Source organism: Sinocyclocheilus rhinocerous, unplaced genomic scaffold (assembly GCF_001515625.1).
Source record: "Sinocyclocheilus rhinocerous isolate Xijiao unplaced genomic scaffold, SAMN03320098_v1.1 scaffold302, whole genome shotgun sequence".
Lineage (NCBI taxonomy): Eukaryota > Metazoa > Chordata > Actinopteri > Cypriniformes > Cyprinidae > Sinocyclocheilus > Sinocyclocheilus rhinocerous.
Genome location: NW_015638976.1, coordinates 377,564 through 389,947, shown reverse-complemented (window position 1 = coordinate 389,947; position 12,384 = coordinate 377,564). Strand labels below are relative to the sequence as shown.

General features: G+C 40.9%; 1 protein-coding gene across 2 annotated transcripts in view; it reads right to left on the bottom strand.

Moving 5' to 3' along the window:
• Nucleotides 1–7,439: 7,439 nt before the first annotated feature.
• pparda (peroxisome proliferator-activated receptor delta a) overlaps nt 7,440–12,384 on the bottom strand; it is a 16,892-nt gene continuing 11,947 nt past the window's right edge. The window contains exons 2-8 of one of the 2 annotated variants that reach the window (XM_016566201.1): nt 10,831–11,182; nt 10,580–10,719; nt 9,898–10,036; nt 9,612–9,814; nt 9,316–9,522; nt 8,067–8,310; nt 7,440–7,963 (exon numbers count right to left, since the gene is read on the bottom strand). In XM_016566201.1, the coding sequence (XP_016421687.1) occupies nt 7,716–7,963; nt 8,067–8,310; nt 9,316–9,522; nt 9,612–9,814; nt 9,898–10,036; nt 10,580–10,719; nt 10,831–11,158 (1,509 nt within the window). In that variant the 5' untranslated portion in view covers nt 11,159–11,182 and the 3' untranslated portion in view covers nt 7,440–7,715. Of the gene's footprint in view, nt 7,964–8,066; nt 8,311–9,315; nt 9,523–9,611; nt 9,815–9,897; nt 10,037–10,150; nt 10,291–10,401; nt 10,497–10,579; nt 10,720–10,830; nt 11,183–12,384 lie in introns of those variants that run through there. The other variant, XM_016566200.1, reaches the window with a different exon arrangement.

Below are 12,384 nucleotides of genomic sequence, written 5' to 3'. Positions count from 1 at the left end.
TTTTTTTATCATTATGTTAGTGTCCAAATGCATGTTATTATGATACTATAGTATTAATGGTACGTTACTAAGTGTGGGTGTATAAGAGTGTCTCCCAGTGTCCCAGTATAATTATCGAGGCCTGATTCATTCATCTGCTGATAAAACACTGGTATCATGATACACAGAAACTAATAAAACACAATATACTGTATTATAGCGTGAAGCTCTTCTTACCGTAGTCTCTGTGTTTGTATGGTGTCCACTCAGAGATAAAGACTGCTCATCAGGACTGAACACTGATCTGGAATCATCTGTGGTGATGTGAAGCAGCTCAAAACGCACAGCACCACTGATCCCAGAGCAGCAGCAAACCACAGCATGACAGCAGCTCAGTGTCAGAGCTGCAGGAGGAACCGGGTTCAAACAGACAGACAGTACAATACAGTAATAATAATTACTATAAATAAATAAACAAAATAAAAAGTAAAATTTAATTATGTAATATAATTTTATATAATATCTTTCACATTTAATTACCTTAAATAAAGATGTGTATTATTATTATTACTATTAGTATTATTATTAGTAGTAGTAGTAGTAGTAGTAGTAATATAATTAAGTCATTTTCCTAACCATTTTTTTGAATAACATATTGAATCTGGAAATAAATAAATAAATACAATTATTTAATGCATTTTTTAGTTTTTAATAAAAATATTAATTATATTATTATTATTATCAGTTTATATTTTATCTTTATTATTTAATTAATTAATAAAAAAGCAGCCTTTAAGTAATAGTAATCTTTCAACAACCATATTAAATCTTGTTTTAGTTTAGTTTTTTTTGCAAATAAAACAACTAATTTACTTTTTATATAAAATTAAATGTTATACATATTTTTATTATTATCATCCTGGTTGTGAAACCCTAAAAAAAAAACTGTAAATTGCATGGTGTATTTTCAAAGCTGGCCACAAGAGGACGCTACAGAACTCACTGTGTGCAGTGACTAGTGTTTAGAGTACAAGAACAGAGTAACTGAATTACACAACTGTACAAACAATTCAAAAACAATCAAACTAATAAATATTAATAAAAACACTTTTAACAACCTCAGAAATCTTATAAACAGTCTTCTCAGGGCCATTCATTGACCTCTGAGATTCATTATGTTTATGAATGTGTAAAACACTGTTTGGTCCCGTAACAGCTCATTCAGTGCTCCTCATGTGCGTCCGAGGCCCCAGGATTTGAGAGCTGATCCGTCTAATCTGTATTAGGCAGATTTCAGCATCTCATGTGACCAAATCCTGTTTAAAACCCTTAAACGCTTTTGTTTTGCGCTCGGACTCAGAGTGAGGAATCGGACCTCATGCTGGGACGCGGAACTCACACCGAACACACACAATGGGGAGAAGGCGAGTTATGCAACCCTGGGGCCGCATTGTTGATCTGTGGAGCTCATTCTCACACACACTCACACACATCCACCCTTAAAACAAACAAAGATCATACAACACACACACATACTAACACAAACAATCACTTGTAGTGACAATCATAATCAGGTTCAAATGGCTGTGTGATCCTGTGATCCACGTGATTGTTCTGTTCCTCATGCGTTTGCTTCATAAGTTATGACCTTACAGAGAGGAAACAAATCAAACAGATCGCAGGACCTTCAGCTGAGGAGGAAATATAAGTAACGGACAGGAAACAACCTGATAGAAAAACACAACTCAGAGGAAGAGCACGTACCCTTGAAAACCTTTCACTGACCCTCACGCCCTGCGATACAACACGACTGACTCTCAAAACACACAATGAGCCTCAAAGACAACCCACTGATGTGTTAAACACCATCTGAACACCACAAAAACACTACAGTGAAGATGCAAAATGCCCCATTCACCCCAATGATCCCCTAAAACACCCAGTGACCCTCAAAAAACATCCAGAAACTCCAAAACACCCAGATTACTCCCTAAATACTTAATGACACACAAAAACACACAGTGACCCCCAAAATGCCCAGAAACCTATAAACACCCAGATTACTCCCTAAATATATGACCCTCAAAAACACCCCAATGATCCCCTAAAACACCCAGTGACCCTCAAAAAACACCCAGAAACTCCAAAACACCCAGATTACTCCCTAAATACTTAAGGACCCTCAAAAACACCCCAACGGTCCCCTGAAACACCCAGTGACCCTCAAAAAACATCCAGAAACTCCAAAACACCCAGATTACTCCCTAAATACTTAAAGACCCTCAAAAACACCCCAACGGTCCCCTGAAACACCCAGTGACCCTCAAAAAACATCCAGAAACTCCAAAACACCCAGATTACTCCCTAAATACTTAATGACACACAAAAACACCCAGTGACCCCCAAAATGCCCAGAAACCCATAAACACCCAGATTACTCACTAAGTACTTAATGACCCTCAAAAACACCCCAACGGTCACCCAAAACATCCAGTGACCCTCAAAAAACCTCCAGAAACTCCAAAACACCCAGATTACTCCCTAAATATATGACCCTCAAAAACACCCCAATGATCCCCTAAAACAGCCAGTGACCCTCAGAAAACATCCAGAAACTCAAAAACACCCAGATTACTCCCTAAATACTTAATGACACACAAAAACACCCAGTGACCCCCAAAATGCCCAGAAACCCATAAACACCCAGATTACTCCCTAAATATATGACCCTCAAAAACACCCCAATGATCCCCTAAAACACCCAGTGACCCTCAGAAAACATCCAGAAACTCAAAAACACCCAGATTACTCCCTAACTACTTAATGACCCTCAAAAACACCCTAACTGTCCCCTAAAACACCCAGTGACCCTCAGAAAGCATCCAGAAACTCAAAAACACCCAAATTACTTCCTAAATACTTAATGACACACAAAAACCCCCAGTGACCCCCAAACTGCCCAGAAACCCAGAAACACCCAGATTACTCCCTAAATACTTAAAGACCCTCAAAAACACCCCAACGGTCCCCTGAAACACCCAGTGACCCTCAAAAAACATCCAGAAACTCCAAAACACCCAGATTACTCCCTAAATACTTAATGACCCTCTAAAAACACCCCAACTGTCCCCTAAAGCACCCAGTGACCCTCAGAAAGCATCCAGAAACTCAAAAACACCCAGATTACTCCCTAAATACTTAATGACCCTCTAAAAACACCCCAACTGTCCCCTAAAGCACCCAGTGACCCTCAGAAAGCATCCAGAAACTCAAAAACACCCAGATTACTCCCTAAATACTTAATGACCCTCTAAAAACACCCCAACTGTCCCCTAAAGCACCCAGTGACCCTCAGAAAGCATCCAGAAACTCAAAAACAGCCAGATTACTCCCTAAATATTTAATGACACACAAAAACACCCAGTGACCCCCCAAAATGCCCAGAAACCCATAAACACCCAGATTACTCCCTAAATACTTAAAGACCCTCAAAAACACCCCAACGGTCCCCTGAAACTCCCAGTGACCCTCAAAAAACATCCAGAAACTCCAAAACACCCAGATTACTCCCTAAATACTTAATGACCCTCAAAAACACCCTAACAGTCCCCTAAAACACCCAGTGACCCTCAGAAAACATCCAGAAACCCATAAACACCCAGATTACTCCCTAAATACTTAAATACCCTCAAAAACACCCCAACGGTCCCCTAAAGCACCCAGTGACCCTCAAAAAACATCCAGAAACTCCAAAACACCCAGATTACTCCCTAAATACTTAATGACCCTCAAAAACACCCCAACAGTCCCCTAAAACACCCAGTGACCCTCAGAAAACATCCAGAAACTCAAAAACAGCCAGATTACTCCCTAAATACTTAATGACCCTCAAAAACACCCCAACGGTTTCCTAAAACACCCAGTGACCCTCAAAAAACATCCAGAAACTCCAAAACACCCAGATTACTCCCTAAATACTTAATGACACACAAAAACACCCAGTGACCCCCAAAATGCCCAGAAACCTATAAACACTTAGATTACTCTCTAAATACATGACCCTCAAAAACACCCCAATGATCCCCTAAAACACCCAGTGACCCTCAAAAACACGCAATATACAGCTGAGCACCAAAAACACCCTGCTGTCCTAAAATATGCTACTGATCCTCCAAAACAGCCCAGTGACGCCCTAAAATCCTCTAAAACAACCACTGATGTCAAAAACACCCCAACAATCCCCAAAACACTCACTAACTTTTAAAAACACCCCTCTGACCCTTTTACACACTCAGAACACCCTAAAATACCCACAATCCCTCTAAAACAACAGCTGATGTAAAAAAACACCCCAACAATTTCCTAAAACACACACTGACTTTCTAAATCATCCCACCAACCCTCTTACACACTCAAAACACCCCACTGACACCCTAAATTACCCACAAACCTTCTAAAACAGTGGTCGCCAACCCTTCGATCGCGATCGACTGGTAGATCTGTTATTTTCGCGAGCTACCAGGACAGTGATAAAGAATAATACATCATGTCTGAGTCTGTAAACAGGACGTTAACAGAGGCCAGAGATGCTATCAGTATATATTGTAATAAATATGTGATAAACGATTGTATCTGATTGTATTAGTGTATATAGAGTGATAGTCAGTGTAAAAAGAGCAGATGAACACAAAACAGCAGAACAACATGAAGTTAGAGGGTGAACTTGATCATTCAGCTGAACTGTGCTCGTGTGTTTGAAACACTTCAGCTCTTTATCTGTTCTCACTCCACACATCTGTTAAATGTGCGCAGTTTTCTAGAGTATTTCTTCAACTTCTCAGGTAATATCAATGGTGTGACCTATTTCAGATGCACCGAAATTACAACAACAGTGGTTACATACACATATATTTAATTGTTTGATCAAAATTATTGCTAGGGACACTTTAGTAGTGGCTGATATTAGTAGGAACATGTCATAGCATCTCTACTCAATTCTACACCCTTGAGTCAGACCGTTTAATGACCCAAAAACAACTGCTCATGCAATGTGTGTGTAGCATCTTTGTTACCAGTCAGCAACCAGTATCAGAATCTGCTTGTTAAAAAAATAGCTTGTTTAAAACAAAAAAATTCATAATCTAATCGGCCATGATAAATCATGATCAGAGCATCACTAATTTAAATACTAAATAAAAGGCCACAAATTGGAAGTACAGTCTTTTTTTAATCAATTATTCAATAGGTAGATCTTGTCTTCCATAAAAGCTGAGATCAGGGATCTTGGGATTAAAAAGGTTGGTGACCACTGCTCTAAAACAACTACTGATGTCCAAAACACAACCTCCCAAAACACTCGACTCTCAAAAATACCCCACTGCACCTCTTACACACTCAAAACACACTCTGACACACCCGGGTGACACCCTAAAACACCCACAAACCCTCTAAAACTAGCACTGACATCAAAAATACCTCAACAACCTTCTAAAACACACACTCAGAACACCCTCTGAAACACCCAGAAGACACCCTAAAACACCCACACACCCTCTAAAGCAACCACTTACCTAATCCAGTGACCCCTAAACCTGTGTGAACATAGAAGATGTTGGTCTGGTTTGCACAGCACAAACATGTTTATGAAACAATCCAGAAGATGCATTTGTGAGGTTTTACCCTGTAGTTTTATTGTCGTTCAGTTCAGATGGAGGAACGTGTTCACATCATTCACATCATACTGTGACAGAAATCTCGTCTCCGTTCAAAACACACAGATTCACAGCATGTCATGTCTACAGGAACCAGTTAGCAGCACAACCATGACACACACACACACACATGGGAAACAACATCAGACTGAGGTCTGCAATGGGAAAAGGTCAAAGGTCGACACAGAAACAGCTTTACGCAATGATATGCTCATTTGGTGACGTCGTGTCGCGACCGCAGCCTCTGATTCATCGAACTAACTAATCAAGCGTTATTAAATTACATTAATATAAACTCTGGAGTCAGATATTTAATCACTGATCTGAACTCTGATATAAATGTGATCACAGTATCATTTCTCAGAAACGCAAACATAAAGAAAAACAATAAAAAAATGGAAAGCTTGAGGTTTGCAGGTTGTAATGACGTTGTGTCAGATGTTCAGGTGTTTGGTGAAGATCCCTGCTAGAAAAACCAGCCTAAACTGGTCTTAGCCTCCTAGCTGGTTTTAAAGAGGTTTTGGGCAGGTGAGGCTGGGAGACCATATAAGACCAGCTTAAACCAGATAAGACCAGCAAACCATCATAGGCTGGTTTAAGCATCGTTTTTTTTATATAAGCGATCTAGTCTTGAAGCATTAAATATTATTAAAAGTGTCATTTTATTATGAAATGCGTTTCATAACGATTCGATCCACAACGAAAACGATGCAAGAGCTTGTTGCATTCTCAATGCTGCCACAAGGGGCGCTATAGGGAGCATTAGCATTAAAGTCAGCTCAACTGCTATCAAGACGGAGCAGAATCTTGGTGAGCAGGTTAGTTAAAGTTAGTTAAACTGTTGACGTGTTTATATGTAGCTAGTAGAAAAATAACACATCTTGTTTAATAAGAGTCATTCGAAGGAAACTCTAACACCCTCTTCAGTGCTGAGGTTTGTTACCACTACATGAACACAAAAACATATGTTTAAATGGGACAATGTGCTCGTATGTTGCGTTAGCGTACTTGCGTAGTGTGTTTTTGGCTTTTTCAGCAGCATAACAGAAGGCTAGCTTGCGAACGACCCAAACAAATGAAAATGGAGAAAGCAAAATGGCTAATAACTGACTAATAGCAGCAACCTTTGGTATTTAACTTCAGATGGCGAAATAGCTTTTGTCGCGTATTTCGCAGGTGTCTTATGGGTTTTTGTCACAACTTAGGGGCCGTTTACACGACAACGTTTTCAGCCAAAAACGGGAAACTTTTTATGCGTTTTGCCTGTTAGTTTACACGACAACGGCGTTTTGGGGACTGAAAACGCATATTTTTGAAAACGGGTTTCAAAGTGCACGTTTTTGAAAATGCCACCGTTATCGTTTCCGAGTAAACACCCAATACGGGAACCTTTGAAAACGGTGACGTCATGCGCGTGCGTAGTACATGTTAGGTATGTAGACATGCGCAGTACGTGTCGATTATAAAGGCAAGCGCGAACAAACATACACAACAATGGCGGAGTACATCCCTACACTTCCCTACAGTTACTGTTTACTAACAAGGTGACAGCGCCAACTACTGGCCTGGCATACGTAATACAGCGTTTTTGGCCCATTTCGTGGATATGTGTAAACGCGAATCGTTTTGAAAACGTTGTTGTGTATATGTGAAACTTTTTAAAAACGCAAGGGAAAAACTTTTCCGTTTTTGACTACATCGTTGTCGTGTAAACGTAGCCTTAAAAAACACTGCATCGTCGCCCCCGTCATGAATGGGAATGCACTGCTGCGATTTGAAGTCGTTTACAGCAAATAATCGAGGCGGATATTGAGGCCGTTGTGTTTGAACAGCTAACAGCACAATATTGTGTTTCGCTGACGTCTCTTTGAGCCGCACAACCTCATCGCCCCGCCACAGGTGACCCGATCTGGTTTAGAGTTCAGTTTGCGCCGATTTCATCAGCAACAAATCATCCGATTCATAAAAAGAACAGCTCCGCCCGAGAGCTGAAGGTCACAGTGATCGTGCCTGGAATGGTTCGGCTCAGTACATATCCTTGTAGATCTCCTGCAGCAGCGGGTGCAACGACGTCTCGGACTCCGTCTTCTTGATCTTCTGCACCAGCTGCGCGTTCTCCGTCACCAGCTGCCGCAGGTCTGCGAGCTTCTGCAGCAGTTTGGGGAAGATGAAGCTGGCGTCGGGATGATTGAGCTGCAGGTGCTGGTTGAGGGCCTGGAGGATGTTGTCCTGGATCTCCTCCACCTGGTGGACGTTCATGAGACCTGGACGATCTAGACGCAAGTAAACACACATAAACCAATTTTATTATGTACGTAAACTCTGTTACAATCTTCCCGCAGTTCCATCTAGAACCACTAGGGGCTGACGAATCACCTCCACACAGGATAATGGTGGCCACGAACAGAGCCAGGTCGCTGTCGTCCAGCTCGAGAGCATTGAACTTCACCGCAAACTCAAACTTCGGCTCCATGATCTCGTTGAAGGGTTTGCGCAGACTGCGCAGGAACTCTCTCGTCACAAAGCCCCGCCCATTCGCCACCAGCAGCCCATCCTTATTCATGAGCGACGGCAGCATGGCGAAGATCGCCTCGTGGACCCCGTATTTCAGCAGCGTCACCTGCAGGAGCGGAGGGGAGCTAGTTGAGCCAATTCTTGCGTAAATTGTGTGGTTTTACATTTCATTAAGAAACATCACATTTTCATTTTTGGGTGAACTATCCCTTTAAGCTGAATGCGATGATTTATTCAAGAAGAGTTTTCTGAACCATTTCGAAAAATAAATATACGTTCTGCTTGTGTGTCATGAGACAAACAAAATTAAATGCAACGATTTATGCAAGAATGACTGAACAAAGAAAGTTGTTCTGCCCATGTTTCATTAAACTAATTCAAATGTTACAATTTACATGAGAATTATTTTAGGATTGATATACACATAAATGCATCCATAAATGTGCGTTGCATTAAATGCAACAATTTACTCAATAACTTGAGTGCATGCAACATTTTATTATTGATTTAGAGAAATGCATTTTTTTATGAATTGCAATAAATGCAACAACCTGACTTAATGACTTTACAAACTATTTTTTTTTATTAAACTAATTCAATAGTACATTTTACCTGAGAATACTTTTATCTACATACACGTGATCTACTAGTTTTTCATGCGTTGCATTAAATGCAACAATTTATTTATGAAAGGTTTTATGAACTGTTTACAAAAAAATGCTTGTGTTTTTGGGAAATTCTTGCAACAACACAAGAAATATTTCACAATTGATCTACGTTGTGGGATACAGCATGCATTTTGGATTCTGCATATGTTGACTTGACTTGAATCACTTTACACACAATTTCAATGCAATTCGTTCGCAAGTTTCATAAAATATAAAGTTGAATGCTACATTTTTTACTTGACTTCATGATTGATCTGCACAAAAATTAGTTCTGCTTTTTCAATTTAACTGAATGCAACAATTTGCACAATTATGGATTTACGAATTATGTAGATATTTGCATTAACTGCGCTTTATTTTGTTTTATTACAGTTATTTACATAGTTGAAAATCCTGTAATTTTCACACAACGTAAGAGATAAAACACCCCCTGATTTCATTACCTGGTCATTCAAGAAAAGGTCGATGAATCCGGGGATGCTTTTGGAGAACTCCGTGAGTTCTCGCACGGTTTCCACGGTCGTACACTGACAGCGGTAAAACACGTGCACGCCAATCTCCTTATTGGGCCGAGCTCCGTTAATCACCTGATTCCAGACCAGACCGTTTTCCGCCTGCCACAGCGAGTCCATGTCATGAATGACAAACGGCTGAAGGACACACAGAGAAAAAAACGTTTCGTTTTCGCAAGTATGTTTATTTGCATTTATTTACTTCTGACATTTCTTGAGCGGGTTACCGGGCTTGCGTTGGTCTTCCCCGTCAGGATGTTACGAGCTTTCTTCTTGGTCATGTTCAGATTCTTCAGGTAGGCATTGTTGACCCGTTTGGCGAGAGATTTCAGATCTGACCCGCTGGAGTTCGGAGAGCTCTTTTCTCCCGCTAACAGACCCGCGACTAGCTTACGCTTCTCTGCCTCCGGCATCCGCCCGTATCGGATCGCTACAAACACAGAATCACATTCAACACGCTAGAAAGTCACGTTTGTTTTACTGTTCGCTAATTTCCGCTGTCGTTTCGCTCACCGTCATGGGACATCCCGAGCAACAGACACTTCTGAAAACGACAGAACTGACATTTATTCCGACTTTTCTTTTGGATCTTACAGCTGCGCTCGCATTTGTCATATTCCAACTTCATACGAATGGTCCTCCGGAAAAATCCCTGAGAGAAATTGAGGCACGGTTCCCATAAATGTTTATTCATATTCATTTTACTCAAAAATTATTTTCTGAAACATGCATTCTGCTTGTGTTTATTGTGAGCATGACCTCTGACCTTGCATCCCTCACAGGCATGAACGCCGTAGTGGAATCCTGATGCTCTGTCGCCACAGATACGACACTCCATGTTTAGCCCCGCCCCCTCCTCACGGCCCTGCAGGAGCTGCTCCGACAGAGACGACGCTTTGGAGAGATCTATACGAGAATCAAACACTTCAGACGTCTTCTAAACAAATGCAACTTCACGAAAATGCGCAAAAATGTATAAAAGTGAGCGTAACGAATCATCGGTTATCATCCAATCACCTGTGGAGGCTTCAGGACTGGCTGTGCTGCGGCAGCTCGTGTTGCTCTGCTCTTCCGGCTCGTTCGCCTCCCAGCTAAGCTCCTCCCCCTGCAAGGCCATGCCGTCCTCAGGCTCCACCCTCAATTATTTTCTGAAACATGCATTCTGCTTGTGTTTATTGTGAGCATGACCTCTGACCTTGCATCCCTCACAGGCATGAACGCCGTAGTGGAATCCTGATGCTCTGTCGCCACAGATACGACACTCCATGTTTAGCCCCGCCCCCTCCTCACGGCCCTGCAGGAGCTGCTCCGACAGAGACGACGCTTTGGAGAGATCTATACGAGAATCAAACACTTCAGACGTCTTCTAAACAAATGCAACTTCACGAAAATGCGCAAAAATGTATAAAAGTGAGCGTAACGAATCATCGGTTATCATCCAATCACCTGTGGAGGCTTCAGGACTGGCTGTGCTGCGGCAGCTCGTGTTGCTCTGCTCTTCCGGCTCGTTCGCCTCCCAGCTAAGCTCCTCCCCCTGCAGGGCCATGCCGTCCTCAGGCTCCACCCTCAAGTCCAGCTCCAGGTTAAGCTCCGCCCCCGCTCCCAGCTCACACAGCACATCCTCCAGCTGCTTGTCATCCGGCCCCTCCCCCTGGCTACTGCAGGGGGAGGAGTCTTCATTCCCCATACAGACTCCGCCCACCACGCTGGGATCTCTGGGTAATCTGCTCCTCAGATCTCTTCCGTCCATCTCCAGAAATTCAAACACGCTCATGAGCCGCCGCGGTCATAACAGCACCTGAGAAACACAAAAGTAGACAAAATGAACAAATTCCAATTATAACTGGACAATAGGGTTGTCAAAATACCGACTTTGGTACCAGTCTGTACTGAAATGTAAAAAAAAAAGTGACAATACCAGCATTTCCCGCTAGCATTTTGAGCGGATTCTTAAACACCTCAACATATCGGTTGAGCGCGTGAACACAATGACCAATCAGAGCGGTTTAAGAATCCGCTCAACAGTAGTTTAACTTTATGTACAAAAATAACTCAAATTAAAACTAAAATAAAAATGAATAAAAACTATATAGACATATTTATAAACAACAAAAACTAATTAAAAATGACCAAAACAGCAAAAAATTACCATAAAAATTAAACAATTTGAAATATTAATAAAATCTAATACACTCACGGCACACTGCACTTATTCACAATCACAAAAGTACATTATTTGCATGTGCTTTAAAGTTTTGCCGTTTAAACATTTCATTCGTGTGCTGTTCTGACACTAAAAAGCCTGTCAAACAGCGCCTGATTACTGGACTAAGTTATCTTTCGCATCTGATTGCGCTAAAACATTAGCCACATGTAAATCTAGACTCAAAACTCATCTGTTTAGCTGTGCATTTAGTGAATGAGCACTGTGCTACGTCTGAACTGACTGCACTGTATTTTATGTATAATTATTTTCTATTTTTAACTGTTTTAAATTCATTTTAAATCATTTTAAAAGTTTTAAAATTTCTTGTTTTATAAATTCATTTTAAACCTCTTAAATCAATTTTTAAATCATTTTCAAAGTTTTAAAATTTCTTGTTTTATTGTTGTGATTATTTTTTTATGATTATTTTACTTCCTTTTATGTAAAGCACTTTGAATTACCATTGTGTATGAAATGTGCTATATAAATAAACTTGCCTTGCCTTGCCTAATACTGTCAAAAACACACAAGGTTTACATATAATCACAGTTGGTTATGTCTAAAGTGAAAGTAAACAGTTGAGAGAAAAACAGATGCGTGTAGCTCTTAAAGTGACAGCAGACTAATAGTACTAAACATGCTGTCGCTTGTCATTAAAGGGACAGTTCACCCATTATTTACTCACTCTCATGTTGTCCCAATCAATGTATAATTTACAGTAGCTATATGATGCACCTTATGTCAACTTGATTGATGGCTTTGACCTTTGTGACCTTTCCCCCTCCCCCACGCGG